The sequence below is a fragment of the Syngnathus typhle genome, linkage group LG12 (assembly GCF_033458585.1).
Source record: "Syngnathus typhle isolate RoL2023-S1 ecotype Sweden linkage group LG12, RoL_Styp_1.0, whole genome shotgun sequence".
NCBI lineage: Eukaryota > Metazoa > Chordata > Actinopteri > Syngnathiformes > Syngnathidae > Syngnathus > Syngnathus typhle.
In genome coordinates, this window is record NC_083749.1 from 4,750,275 (window position 1) to 4,764,690 (window position 14,416).

General features: G+C 48.4%; 1 protein-coding gene across 2 annotated transcripts; it reads right to left on the bottom strand.

Moving 5' to 3' along the window:
• Positions 1-382: 382 nt before the first annotated feature.
• Positions 383-14,261, bottom strand: ric1 (RIC1 homolog, RAB6A GEF complex partner 1). Of its 2 annotated transcripts, none has more exons than XM_061293458.1 (27): positions 13,650-14,261; positions 12,054-12,161; positions 8,526-8,605; positions 8,318-8,425; positions 7,198-7,343; positions 6,991-7,127; positions 6,824-6,912; positions 6,355-6,443; positions 5,915-6,059; positions 5,782-5,830; positions 5,527-5,709; positions 5,235-5,447; positions 5,114-5,152; positions 4,915-5,025; positions 4,637-4,726; positions 4,408-4,568; positions 4,199-4,337; positions 4,005-4,121; positions 3,517-3,924; positions 3,148-3,459; positions 2,899-3,057; positions 2,668-2,804; positions 2,311-2,591; positions 1,990-2,199; positions 1,726-1,903; positions 1,476-1,664; positions 383-1,407 (listed from the first exon to the last, which is right to left on the bottom strand). In XM_061293458.1, exons 1-27 carry the CDS (start codon positions 13,788-13,790, stop codon positions 1,089-1,091), a joined length of 4,338 nt encoding a protein of 1,445 aa, XP_061149442.1. In that variant the 5' UTR covers positions 13,791-14,261; the 3' UTR covers positions 383-1,088. The 2 variants fall into 2 exon arrangements, with proteins under 2 accessions (XP_061149442.1, XP_061149441.1); XM_061293457.1 differs by having other exon boundaries at positions 6,824-6,915.
• Between the last annotated feature and the right edge of the window lie 155 nt (positions 14,262-14,416).

The window sequence follows — 14,416 nt, forward strand, 5'->3', positions numbered from 1 at the left end:
AGAAATGAGTAGAAAAAGAAAGAAAAACATACAAGGGAGCTTGTGTTCACAGCACTTAGAATGTCTGCTGTATAGTATTAGTAGTACACAAGAAGTATTTAGTATTGTACTGATAGGTTAGAGTTTGAGTACCTCATCGAGACACGAAAGACCACTTTATTAGGTACACCCACACGTTGGGTTCATTATTGAGACGTGCTGCCCTATTCTGCAAATGAGTCCAAACATTCGAAACAGTGCGGGTGACGGTGCAGGTGTCCCTAATGTTGTGTCCAGTCCCAGCGTCTAAAGGAGTTACAAAGATCAAGGCCTCTAGACAAAACAAAACAAAATGTCTTTGGTTCGTCAAGTCAACGTGGGTTTTTTTTTTTTTCTTCCTCTCTTTTTCAAGTAAAGCGTCAGCATGACGACGGCACTGCTCCAACGTTTTCCGTCTGCGTTGCGATTTAACAGTAATCGTCCACTTAATAGGGTGACATTTGGTCAAAAAGTAAATTGTGAACCGAAAGAAATAAAGCCGAGTAACATTTGGATACATTGCACGATATAATACTGACGCTCTTAGACCACCTGGATGGATTTAAGAAAAAAATTCATTGTAAATAAAATCAAGGATTTGGAAATGATGATGCTCATAATTACAATAAATACTTCTCATAAATGTTGACCAATACCTTAAAATTAACTCCATGCACAATACAACGTGGTAAAAACAATAGTGTCCAGCGGTCTGGCCAGATACATTGTGGAAAATGATGAGAACAGATCCTTTTTTTTCCCCCCGTAGAAATGTTACTTTTTCTTGTTTTTTAATATATTCGTAAGAATCCATTCATCATGATTTGGTTGCGTAGAAAAATAACATCTGTCAAAAAATATGTTTAAAACCGTTATGAGGTATGAAAGTATGAAACATCGCATTTTGTTGTTTGTGAGGGTTCTTTCCACTCTGACGGCACTTCTTACAGTCTTGAGGAAAAAAAAATTAGAAGCCGTCAGAAAGGAATTTACTTCCTGTCGGGAGGGAATTGATTCCCAATTTAAAGAAGGGTTGATAATACTGGGTGTAGCAAGAAGCTCAAATGGGTTCAGGACAAGGTGCAGTCGTAAGCGCCCTCCTCCTCTGTCTGCTCCTCCGTTTGATCGGGGGTCCTATCCTCGTTGACCGGTTTGGACTCCAGAGAAGGGAGTGCCAGCAGTCCGAGTGGGGCGGCGGCCGCGCACCTTCCACCGCCGTCCTCGGGCCGGGCCGAGCCGACGCCCCCCGGGCCTTCGCCAGCGCTGAGCTTGGCGCTCGGGCAGGCGGAAGGTTGGAAGGCTTCTGGTTGCACTTGCTCGGCGGGCGCCGACGCCAACAGTTGCTGCAGGTGAGGCTGGATGACGTTGAGGAACGCTTTGTAGCCCAGGCTGCAGGGAAATCACAATTATAAATCGAATCAAACAATCTAATAATCGATCAAATTATGATCACTCACCAGTCAGTGGAGGTCCAGGCGTCCACAGCCAATAATCCGCTGCGCACGCTCTGCACGGTTTCTACAGGAACTTCGGGGCTGGCCAGGAACGCGATGGCCTGCTTGATGACATTGGCGTCACGCAGGATCAAGCCGATGATCACGCACCACTCCAGGCAGCCCGCCTCCATGAAAACGTGCAGCAGGTACCTGAAAAGGAAGATGTTAGAAAAGTGACGGTCAACGAGGCGGGGTGGCCAGACGGTCTTACCTGAGCTGCACTTGCGACTTGTGCGGCCCTTTGTTGGCCAGCTCCATAGAGATGTGCTCCAGCTCTGCCTGGCTCAGGTTCAGAGTGGACGAGTTCTCGTCAACCATTGTCCAATCGCCGTCCGCCACCGAGCTGCTCTCTGTCAGGTCTGTGGCCGAGCCGATGCTGTACTCCTCCACTAAGGGTGGTTAGGCGAGGTTTCAACATCAAATTCACTTCACATGACTTCCGATGGGAAAGGCAGTCAGCGTCATTGATTTCAACCTTTGTTGGTGAGCAGCGACAGAAAGGCGTCGTGCGTCTGCGGCGAGTGTCGGTTGGATGAGGACGAGGCGGCGTCCATGTCTTTGCTCCTCTGACTGAGGCCGTCCATCCAGGTGTGGTTGGCGGGAGCGGCGGGAGGGGGAACCGTGTCCATGTCGCTGTTCAGCAGGCTGTCGGCCGACTGGGACTTGAGGAGCAGCGTGTTCAGCACTGCAAAATGAACGCGGAATATTGTCACGAGAAAAAAAAAAAATACAAAAAGGAAAAAAAAAATGCTTTAAATTTCACCAATGACAAAAAAATAACAGCTGTAACTCTCACCAGGGCGACACCGACCATTCTTCAACGGCGAGCTGAGGTTGGCCACGGGAATGACCGGGAACGGCCACAGGAAGTCCTTATGGAGTTTCTTTAGGGCCAAGACGTAGTCATCCACGCGGGCCACGCGGTTGCGCTCGCGGCACAGCCAGCCGATGAGCTCGAAACCCAGTTGGGCGGAGAAGCAGCCCAGGTCGCGGAGGCGCACCTGCTCCAGAAGGTGGCGGGCGTGGCGCCACAGCATCATGTCGATGTACATGTTCTCGGCGCACTCGCCGTCCCGCCTGGCAGGAGGCAAGCAGAAATGTTCTCTCCCTTGTTATCTGTCACCGATCCGATTGCCACGCGGTGCAAGCCTACCCTTTGTTCGAGGGTCCGGCAGGCATGCTGAAGGTCTTCTGTAAGTTGAACTTGCCCGTGCTTACTGAATCAGCAGACTGGGACAAACTGATGCTGCGATTTCGGAAGAACTCGAAGCCGCCGGTTGAGCTGGGCTCCTGGGAAAAACACACAAGACAGTTTCCGTTTCATCTTGGCACTGAAAAACTAATGAATGAAAATGGGGGATTGGTTAGCTACACGGGTTCGTACCTGCGTGGTGGGCGTTGGGGGCGGCGTCTCCATCTCCCCTGAACCAATCGCCTTCAGGAAGCGGATCATGTGACGGCAGAGGTCCCACTTGCCCTGCTCCAGTGCCGTATTGAAAAGCAGCGTGGCGTGCTGTCTGCTCACAGCCGGAACCTCCATGTTCTTCAAAGCAAAGTAACACAAGTGAATAAGATTGGACCATAAAAAAAAAACTGCAGCTGATTTTTGCAAAAATCACAATTCTATTCCCACCTGCAGTATGATCAAGTACGAGGCGGCCGTGTCCAGGTCTTGAGCCATGAGACACTCTTCGAAAAGATCCTTGGGGTTCCCCACGGCGGCGAATAGGTAGTTCCACAGGGCGTACTCGGTCTTGCGGGCGCAGTGCACGATGGTTTGGAGGAAGAGCGGGAACTCTGTGATGAACTTGGCCACGGTGGGCAGCAGCGGGTCGGGGATGGGCTCCCGCGACGTGGCCTCCTCCTCCAGCACCACGTGGACCATCAGCTCCATCACGTGAGGGAAGTACGGCAGCGAGGCGCACGACTGAGCCAGCATCAGCGCCTGCAAACGTCCGTGTGAGACTTGCCATGGAATGCACGCTTTGTTTCCTCCTCATACCTGCTCGCCCAGGTTGCGAACCAGCAGCTGCCTGAGGATGTGGTGCAGGTAGATCTGCGAGGTCCTCTCTACCGTGCAAAAAGGAAACAGCGCCTCCAGCGGCTCGGAGGAACCCTGCAGCCCGTCGTACAGCACCGTCTCGTTGGTGGCGCCCAGCACCAACGCGTCCTCGAACAGCACGGCCAGCGGGTAGATGTTGATGTGGAAGGGCAGCATGATGCGCCGCGACAGGAACGAGTGCGGCTTGCGGTGGTCCCGCGGGAACAGAGGCATCCACACCTTCATGCCCGCTTCGCCGCAGGAGAGCCACAAGGCCTCCAGCAGGTGCCGCTTCTTCCTGTCCGACCGACAGGTGGTCCACACGTTCTCCACGCACTGGGCCAGCACCACCGGTGGGCAGAATGGTAGCTATGCCGGAGAGACCAAACAGAAATTAACATACAAAAAAAAGGGAACGAGCCCTCAAGTTGTTCCTTGGAAGTTCTCACCAGCTTCTTGTTGTTGGCAGGCGTCTCCTTCTCTCGTACCTGCGGCCCGGATCGGTCCCGCTGTAGCATGATCAACTGGCCGGCCAGGTTCAACATGATGCTCTCTGCCATGCAGGCCTGAGGTGGACCCAAGTAGCAAAAATGCCAAGACTGTTCTTCACCGTGCGTGTGTCTGCGCGTGTCGAGTGGATCACCTGCTGCGGGGCTTTCAGCGTGATGCCCGTCTCGGTGCGCACCGAGGTGAGCGTGACAGAGACCACCAGGGCGGGGTGGGGGATGTAGCGGGACATGGATACTTCCTGTAGCAGCTCCACACTAACTGTCGGGTTAGGACTGAAACATAACATCGCGTATTAATTTATTCCCGGGTGCAAAGTTGCGGTTCTGTCGTGACCTCTCCTACCTGTTGCTCCTCCTCTCGATGCTGTAGAGGCAGATGGAGCAGTCGGCTCGGAACAGGATGACCACGTCCCGGAAAACGTTGAGCAGCAGCGTATCAGAATGCAGTTTGGTGACCGACGCAAAGGCGTTGTCCAGGTTCGACGAGCGCTGATACAATCTCAGCTAAGGAGTGACACGCGTGCGTGACAGGCTTGAGCAATAATTATTGCGTGACGACAGCGATGCCTCACCTGCTCTTGCTGGTCGATGAAATTGTAACAGGCCACCACGACAAAGTCGTTCCACCAAGCCAGACCGCCTGTCACCGCCATGTTCTGCTCCTACGCGGAACCAAAAAAGGCAAATGTGACAATAGCTCTTAATTGCCCTCACTCACCACAACATTGCGGTGAATCATTTTCCAGGAAGCAAATGAAAAAATCTTGACAGTTTGTCAAGCAAGTTCTTAGCTACGACAAAAAAAGCAATTATAATTATTCACATTATTTTTACACACACGCACGCATACCTGAGTGATGTTTCCAAACAGTTTCCATTTCCTGGTATACAAGGAGTAATGTGCAAAGCCTCGCCTTCCTGCCACAGCCATGCACTGCCCTGCTGTGTCTATGGCTGCAAACTGGGAAGAAGCATTAAAATAAATAAATAAATAAATAAATTTGATTTTTCAGAACTCGACACGCACAAATGTAACGGCCAATACTCACCCGTATAGGCCAGTTGCTCTCTAAGTATGTGCTATGAATCTGGAGGAAAGAGTAAACCACTGTTACGGAGAAAAAAGAATCAAACTAGCAATGCGAAATGACGTTGCCGGTGCAACCCTACCTGGACCACGTGCCAGTGCTTGTGTCCCAGTAAAGTGCTAAGTCCCTGAGATAGGGGGGAGTTGAGGTGATGGTGAGGGTGCGGGGGGCTTTCGTCGTGAGGGTCCAAGCGTTGCTGATGCTGCGTGTCGGACCTGCTGTGGGCCTGCGCCATGTCGCCGCACGTCAAGTAGAGGCGATCCTCGCCGTGCAGCAGCACCTGCTCCTGGTTACTCTGATCAATGTCGCAGAGGTTGACTTGAGTCACGTGACTTGGCTTAAGGAGAGAGAATGAGTGGGGTCGGTGGGCTGACCGTGCAGGGGTTGACGGTGAGGGCGCTCTTGATGAAGTGAAACTGTAAGATGCCAGCTTGCGGCGACGGCGTGGTCATCTGCGCTTCCTCCGTCATCTCCTCCTTTTCCTGCTCCTCCTGTGTTCGCCTCCTCACCAGCTTGGCGGGAAGAACCCACAAGTGGTAGCCTTCTGCTCCCCAGCTCTGCAACACAACAATTCTTAAAATAAAAAAAAGAGCTGAACAGAGCAAATCAAAACTTTTGAGAACACAAACCATGGAGCTGATTTTAAGTGGATCCTTCTTGGTGCCGTCAGATCGATACCTGTGGAATCACACACACAAAGTACACAATCAGGATTTTAATTCTTCCTTTTTTTTTGTTTTGCGTTGTTGTGTGTCCACTTACGCAAAGTCCTCTCCCAGCGTGCAGATGAGCTGAGCGCCAAAGACGCTCCACAGCGATAGGCCGCCGCACTCCCACGTCACCATGGCGACACTGTAGTCAGGCGACCAGCAAATGAGCTTCACTGGACCCGTCTTGTTGTAGATGTCTGGACATAGGGGAGATTAGACAATTAAAAGTGTTACAGATTAAACAAAGTTATGTTTTGTAGGTGGGAAAACAGAAGGCAGTTTATCAAATAAAATGCAACATTAAACATTTAGATTTAATAAAAAATATTAAAGAAAAAACATTTTCTTAATAAAGAAGATGGAATTTTACATTGGATATTTCTTTATATAAAATTGTACATTAGGGCTGAATGAAATGATTGATCCACTAGGGGGAGCTGTGACATCATTCCACCCATCCATCTGAACTGCTGCTGTCGGATTTTCTGATACCTGGGTAGTGTTTTGGGGTCAGTTCCAGTTTGTGGGAGAGCTGCATAGACCCGGTTGTAGTGTCGATCATGTAAACCAGCACCGACCCGCTGGAAAAGAGTTTCACAATCAGTTCACATCTGTATCAAGTGCGTGATGCCGTTCCTTGACCCACCCACTGAGCAAATACATGATTACGTTGGAATGTCTTGCATTTGTTTAAAATACGTGTTCCCATTTTTTCTTCTTCGTGTTTCTATTCCTTTATTTTGTTAAATAAACAGCTGCGCCTACGCAAAGAGAAGAGCGGCTGACAACGGTGCTCCAGTTTCCGACAAGCACACGCGAGGTCGCCTGGGCAAACATTGCCTTGACACATTCTTACACCGGACTCTCTGTGGGACGCAAGCAAACATGCGGATGCTTCTTGGGCCGACGTTGTGGCACGCGCGCTCGGAGCTGGCCAAATGTTGATTGGGTCGCCACATACCTGGCGCAGCCAAATGCCATCAGTCTGTACTTGTTGTTGACAGCCACGCACGTGCCGTCGCTCACATCAGCGGCCCACACGCCCTGCAGCTGCTGGAAACGTTTGTAGGACTTTAAGCTACTTTAATTGATAACCAGCTCAAGATTTTTTGTTTTCCCCCCCCTTACGTCTGCAGTGATGGTGCTGCTGAGCGGCGTGATGAAACCCAGACGGCCGTCGCTGAGCACCACGGCGAAGCCGTCCAGCGTCTCGCAGTACTCCACGCAGCGGATATGAACGCCTTCCAGATCCAGAGACGGGCCACCTACGCACGTCGACACACGTATTGAGACACGCTTTGGTGTTCAAAATAGTTCTTTGTTGCCTCGTCACACCTCTGGCAGACTGCAGGTCGAGCGAGAAGGGGACAGCGGTGAGGCAGATGGCCTTGCGTCCGTTGCCGCCCAGGCCGTCCCAATGCAGCACGTGGAGGTAGCCGTCTGCCGTGCACACCAGTAGTTCCTCCTGGAGGGATTGGAGACTAACACAAAAGACACACGGTATAAAAGTTGAATTCTGCTTCAACTCTGGTTAGTGTCGCACGACTTTGAGTGCACAAAAGGGCCCCTGTGTGTACATGTGAAGCGATTCATTGTCTCCTGAAGAGAATTACAACAACTGAGCATCAACATGGGGGAGTGATTTTTTTTTTTTTCTTCCAGCAAAAAAATACAAATAAAAATAACACACCCACTCACCGCCCGCACGAGCAAGCTGAAAAGAGCGCTCGTCAGTGCGGCGGTGACAACCGCTAACGGCTGTCAAACGAATACAGCGGAGGGGATGACGGCCGTGAAAGGGCAATGAACAAAAAGGGGCTTGAGGAGGGATGAAGTGACAGCGCCTGTCCATCCGCCAACAAAGAGGATGCTCGCTAGGGAGAGGTTCAAGTGAGCTGGAGAAAAGACAGGATGAAATGTGTCGACAATATCACGCTTACGTAAAGCAGCAAAAGAACGAGTCGGAGTGAAGAGGGGGAAAAAAAAAAAAACACAAGCGGCTTTGTTCACAGATGCTCCTGTTTTAATCAGTAACCCCGAAGGTGTTGGTGCATATGCCACAAAGTGGAGAGTTCACTGTCAGTAGCAAAGGCAATAAATTGCACCTCATCATCTTTTTCAGACTCGCAGTTAAAAATCAAATTCCTCCAAAGTCCCTCCCACGTGATTCGAATCAGTAGTAAAATACAGATCAAGAATCGAGGACGCTACGCATTCTTTTGCTATGCCGATTGTTCGCCAGCCAGCTCGTTGACATATTTGACGACAGGTCAACCGGAAAAGCTTGAATAGTCAGAGGCTGGCTGGAAAGGGCCAGCCAGTAAAGCTCCTTTGTCTTTTCATCTTCCACCTTGGCTCAGCTCCACTTGCCAGAGTCAAGAGCCAGAGCAGCCAGAAGTAAAGCGACATGACGTGGCGATGAAGACGACGAGTGACGAAAAGGTCGGCGACCAACCTGGTGACGGGGGCCTCCAGATCGACAGGGTTCTTTATCTCCAGCGACAAAGCGGGGGCGCATTGCTCCTCCTTGTAACCCGGGGTCACCTTCACACGGGGGCTGCCCCTAAAAAAGAAAAAAATATATACTCGTGCCGTGACTTGTTCACATCTGCCGGTGTGTCACGTCGGGAATGTAAAGCCGCCAGCCGGAGAGAGAAACTCACTTTGGGTAGATTGGCTCGTAGAGGTTCTTGTCATCCCCAGCGCCCAGTACAGAGAACAAGAGGACGTAGCCTTTGGCGGTCTGAAAACAGAAAGAAACAGGTTCAGTCAGACAAGCGGCATAAGTACATCCTGTTTTTTCATTCATTTTCAGCAGAATATGAAAAAGGCCAAAAGGGCGAAACCATCATACGACTATCATAATAAAACGGAATTAAAGCTGTGTACAGTAGAATATCGGCTACCATTTAGACCCAAATAAGAGTTCAAAGTATGAGGTTCAAATCAGTTTTTATCAGTATCTGGACATATTTCGCATTCAAATTGCTCTTGGTATCTTGTAGTTATGACTGATGACACACAAAAGGTGTTTACTGTACGCACCGGAGGACTGTTTTGAAAACAGACTCTGTCAAAACAATCTTTCAAATGGATCGCAGCACTCTTCAAGGAGTGACCATTGCCCTGCCGAACAATGGCTGACGTCTGGATTATTAAGTGACTAATAAATCATCAACGCCGCCACAAAGAGAGACCGATCGCTCGTCTCCTGCCTCCATTTTTTATCGCGTTGAATAAAACGATGACTCGATTCATTAATGGGATAATTGGAGGATGTGTACCCATTGAACGGAGACACAGTGTACTCGGTGGAGACGCGACTTTAGAACCACAAAGTCTAATAAACGGGCCGGGGGACGTTTATTTTTTTCTCACTATATGTTTAGCTTTTTTTTGCCACTGGAATTTTCCAATGCGGTGACAGAACTGATCATTACTAGATAAAAACACGGAGCAGAGAGAGAAGGAGCACACCATGTGACCGAGACCAAGGTCTGCAAAAACAATCAAGAGCGGAGAGCTCCAAACCGAAAACTGAACTTTGCTGTCTCACAATAAGAGCCCTCCCGTGGCAGAGTCGAGACATGAAGCGTCGATTGTGTGACCGACGGGGGTCTTTTTGTCACCCGATGACGTCGACGGCAGCTTTTCCATCAATGGAGTCAAAGCGGCATTGTGAGCTTCCCTGCACGTCGTAAAAAAAAACATTACGAGCTCTCGCCGACGGCGTGTTGACGTGCTTGCTTTCAAGCATCCAAAAAACAAGTTCCACTTTTTTTATAAGAGGAAGAAACATTGCTGTGGAAGTGCTGACCCTGACCAAAAATGATGCTTCTTACGTGAACTTGGGTAAACAACAGACGCGTTGCGGAAATATCTCCAAGGTTTTCATTATTCTGCTTAAGGCAAAAGACAGCTTGCGGGACTTTTCCAAAACAAATCCAAAATTCCATTCTGTGGATTGGACAGCTATTTGTGACTCCTTCAAATCAGTACAGGAGAACCTCCAAAGTGCTAGTGAAAAAAAAAAAAAAGGACATTTAAATCAGGCACTCGGTCTTCTCAAACTGTCCAAACAGTTGCTAATGCTAATCTCGCCCGGAGCCCGACAAGCCTAAAGACAATAATGACGCCCATTAGTGGAATTAGACACAAAGGCGACACAGAGGGGGAGCGCTTTGAGTTACCAGTAATATGGACTGGGCACAAGGGGGTCCATAAAAGGGAGCACAACTATTAAACTCCAAAGAAGCTGGGAACCTTTTGGAGGTTGTTGAAATCCAAAGCAGAGTGCAAGTTCTTTTTTTCTCCTCCTTGAGTCAAAGGCCAACAGTAAACACACTCGTTGGAAGGCGACAAGCAATAAAAGTTCAGCTGGTGTCTCAGACGGGGTCTTAAGAACCGGAGGAGCCAACGAGAATATAAACAGCGGCATTAAAATGGACGCCTTTACAGCGGCACGTCGATTTACGACACGCGGGAAAACGTTTTGCCTTCAATGCAAGCTACCGTGGCCTTCTTGGAGTAGACAAATAAATAGAAGATACGGAGAATTAGTCAAAGGTTTCTGCGGTGGATTGCGATTTCGCTTGAAGGTCAGCAAAGGGTGTGAACATTTTGGCAACATCTGGGAAACATCTGGGGAACGTGAGGACTAAAGCTCCTTTTTTTTTCATGCATACAGTCTAAGTATGACCACTTTTCAATAAAATAGCAAGAATTAGTCACGGTGGGTATAAAATGTCGCAAGTTTTGCTATTGTGTCTTCACATAATCAGCCTTGCTTTTGGCTGAGGGCCCCGGCGTGAGCTCACTGTGTCCTCGTTGACCTGCGAGTACCAAAATAAAAAGCCAAGACGAAGGTTTAGGAGCCATTTGCAAAAGGAATCGCCTCAAGGCGTTCCTCGATGTGCCGCGTTCACAATAATGGCCAGTGGAGCTAACGCATTCCCTGGTATTTTTAAACTCCAGCCGCCGCTGCCTGTTGTTTTTGGCCAGGACCAAGCTGGAAATGGTTCCGACCTTCTTCCTGGGACATATTTGCAACATCCATCCGTGTGCGTTTTCACCCACAGGCATGACAAAAAAAAAAAAAAAAAAAAAGGGGAGGGGGCTGCAGGGTCAAAAGAGAGACGAGGGCGTTGGACGCAATCTATCGCTAACCTGTACTAGCTAGCAGTGGTTACACTTTTTCAAAACCAAACATCATTCAAATGGGCAATACTTGATGTGATGCATCACAGTCTATTTAGAGACAACAAGGCTATAATTTAGTTTAAAAAAAAGAAAGAAAAAAAACCATGGTCTCTGCTAAATTGAACACTTAAATGCAAATGTCCATGACTGCATTTCACAACACACTGCACATCTAGGCCGTCCGTATGAATGCGCTGATGCATGAAGATGCTAAACTGAACTTCAAAAGGCAAACGTTGATGCTAGCCAGATTTGGGGTTGGCTAAAACAAGGAGACCTGAAATACCGATTAGAAATTTGTGCTCCAACGATAACACTTCATTTTTTTAAAACTGATATTTAAGTTCTGATACTGTCAATTTTGCATTGGTGCAATATGAATGTTCCGATTTATTTCCGGAAGGAAAGTTTCGACACCTTCAGTTCTCCTTTAAGGAAACGGTTTCCTTGCACTTTCGATATAACAAAGTTCAAAGTTCAACCTTCTTCAGAAGAGTCTCAAGCCTGTCGTGTAAACACGGCCGTCAGCCGGCTGATTAACTCAGTGGGATGGAAAATACAAGATGGAAGGAATACAAGTCATTGACGACGGCATGAAAAAAACGTGGCTGCATACCCTTTATGACCATTTGGCCCTTTTACTGGCTACTGTTGTCCAAGGTGCCAATGGACTTTTAAGTTCTATCGGTAATTAGCAGGTAATGGCAAAGGTCCCTTAAGAGGAGACAAATGGGCACTGTTGAAAAGAGCTGGACTTCAGACAAAGGCGATCAGGCTTTTATGGGCCCTGCGACGGTGTGTGACACACTCTCCGTTCCCTGACTCAGCGCTTTGTTTGAGAACCTAGGATTTCTTCTTCTTGGAGAAGCTGTTGTTGAGTAACCCTGGTTGTTGTAATTAGGAAATTGGAATTATTTGAATGGCTGCTCCATTTTGACGCAAATAACCCAAAATGAATTCCACACAATCCGAAACGTGGAGTATTCACTTACCGCCACGGCTATCATGGAGTCGTCCGGTTTCCATTCGGCCTTCTGGTAGAATCCAAACTGCGCCACTGCCTTGGTAGACTCGACGTAGCTCGCAATCAAAACGCTCGGCTGCAAATAAGGACATAAATGATAAGGCTGGATTATTCGCTGCCGGCCATCTTTTGGTTCCAAATGAACGCTTCGGTATGGCTTCACCGTGTGGTGTCGCAACCACATAATTAAAAGTTAATAATGTCAGCGACCTCTGCGCACACACGGCTCATTGACATCTCGTCCGATTTTGCAATGCGGCAATAAAACAGTACTAACCGCCTGCAGCTAAAAATACAGCGATGTCTTGAGATAAGAGTGATGTGGCTTACAGTTTCGCTTCAACAGACAAGCCCGCTCAATTTGTCCCCATGTCCCTGATTGATTATCGTGGTGAAATGAAACTTTCCTCTCAAAGCACCACTCCACCGTTAGGCCACGTGTAAACGACATTGCAATAATTCCTACGCTGTCGCTTCCCTCGTACCTCGCTACAGACACGGCTAAGCTACTGTGCGACACGGATTAGTCATAACACCTTGAATGAACTGACTGTGGGATGGCTGGACTTCACGACTAAGGGGATTTAAAACAGTAGAGACATTTGCAAAAGGACGCTCACTAAATCAGGGCTGGAAATTGAGGGAATTCTTCAGAATGGAATGAGTGGAAATGCTGGCAAACTATTCCGCCATGAAACTATGTCATAAACTAAGCAGAAAAGAGAGTGTGGGGGGGTGAGTAACACCCAAAAACAAATAACTGAAACTGCACCTGTACAAATGTTTAGAAACCAAACAGCTCATAAAAAGTTAAATACAACTGATTGTACTGGTTCACTGCTCAACCAAACCATAAAAAGCCGTTTGTTAAAACCCTCTGACTGAATCTCTAGTTTGTTTGGATCCCAAAGAGATTTCATCGGGAAGAGTGGCCGAGCTAATCCGGCACGTTGGACCAAACACATGTGCTAGTCGCATCTGTCCTTTGCAGACGACGCCTCACCAATGCTGGCAAGGAAAGAACAAGGGGAAGCAAAACATGGTCACGTCCTGGCGCGGTGCTTATGAAATAAACAATGACCCTAGATCCATTGTCAAAGGAACCGAATTAGGTCGTCAAAGTATACAAAGCACTCAGTGGGCCTGTCCCCCATACCTGTTTATTCCCAACAGCTTTGCTGGTTATCATGCATGAATGATTTCTAATATTTGTAGAAGGTCTTTCGTCAGTTTTTTTTTTTTTTTTTGACACCAGGTGAACTTTAGACAAAATGAAGCCAGTAATCAGAGTAAAATCATGTAGTAGTAATAATACAGTAGGTAGAATAGGACATGGACAGAAAACATTCATCAGGTTGACTCTATTGAGAGTTCAGTTGTGCAGACAAGGTCGACTCATGCAGTGTGTTTGTCTTGTAAATGTACAACCTATGTGTTACAAAATACCTTGACATCAGGAATACCTTTACATTTTCCACAACACCGGTGGCGATGCATACAAGCACTCCTATTGCATGCTTGTGTTCGGAGTGATTAAATTATCTGGATGCTGCGGCTCCCTTACCCGACTGAACCAGATGCTGAGCTGCGTTTCGGAAAGCAGGGCGAAGTAGAAGCGCTGCGAACTGGGCTGGATGTGGAAGGGCTCCTCCGCGCTCTTCAGCGGGCACATGAGCCTCCGTGGCCAGCCGGTGAGGAAATACATGACAGCCAACTGGCTCCGGTTAGGCTGGTCCCCCCCTTTTTCTACTCCACCACTTCACTTTTAATCCACTTCACACATATTGGGTCATAAGGTGAAAAGAAAGCAGAAAAGAACGAGACAAATACAGAACGTGTTTTTGTCGCTGTTTTGAGTCCATGAATGTCCATGAGAACAATCCAGGAACCCGATGAAGCTACTCGGCTAGCTTGCGCGAGCGGAGCTTTTTCCAACTTGACGCTAACGAGCTACCCCTGAGGCCGAAAACAATAGCAAGCAAACCAGGAGCGGAAGCACCGACACCGCTGAGGATCACTTCCAGGTGTACGTTGGGCGATAAACATCAACTGCCGCCGTTGTCTCAATTGCAATGAAGTCGGTTCCAGTGGTGTTTACCGACCGTACGGCGCTCGGCTCTCGTTCCTCGGCGTCTCCTCACCGACGCCATCTTTTACTCGACGCTGATTGGCCACCGCGTCCAAGTTTAGGTTGTTGACATGTGACGTCAGTCGGCAGTGCCACGTTGAATCGGTTTGTAAACACTGCCACCTAGCGGTCATTGCCACTGCAGCGTTAAAATAAGGAGAAAGTAATGTTACATGTAATAAGTTGATGTACCCTCAAAAAAG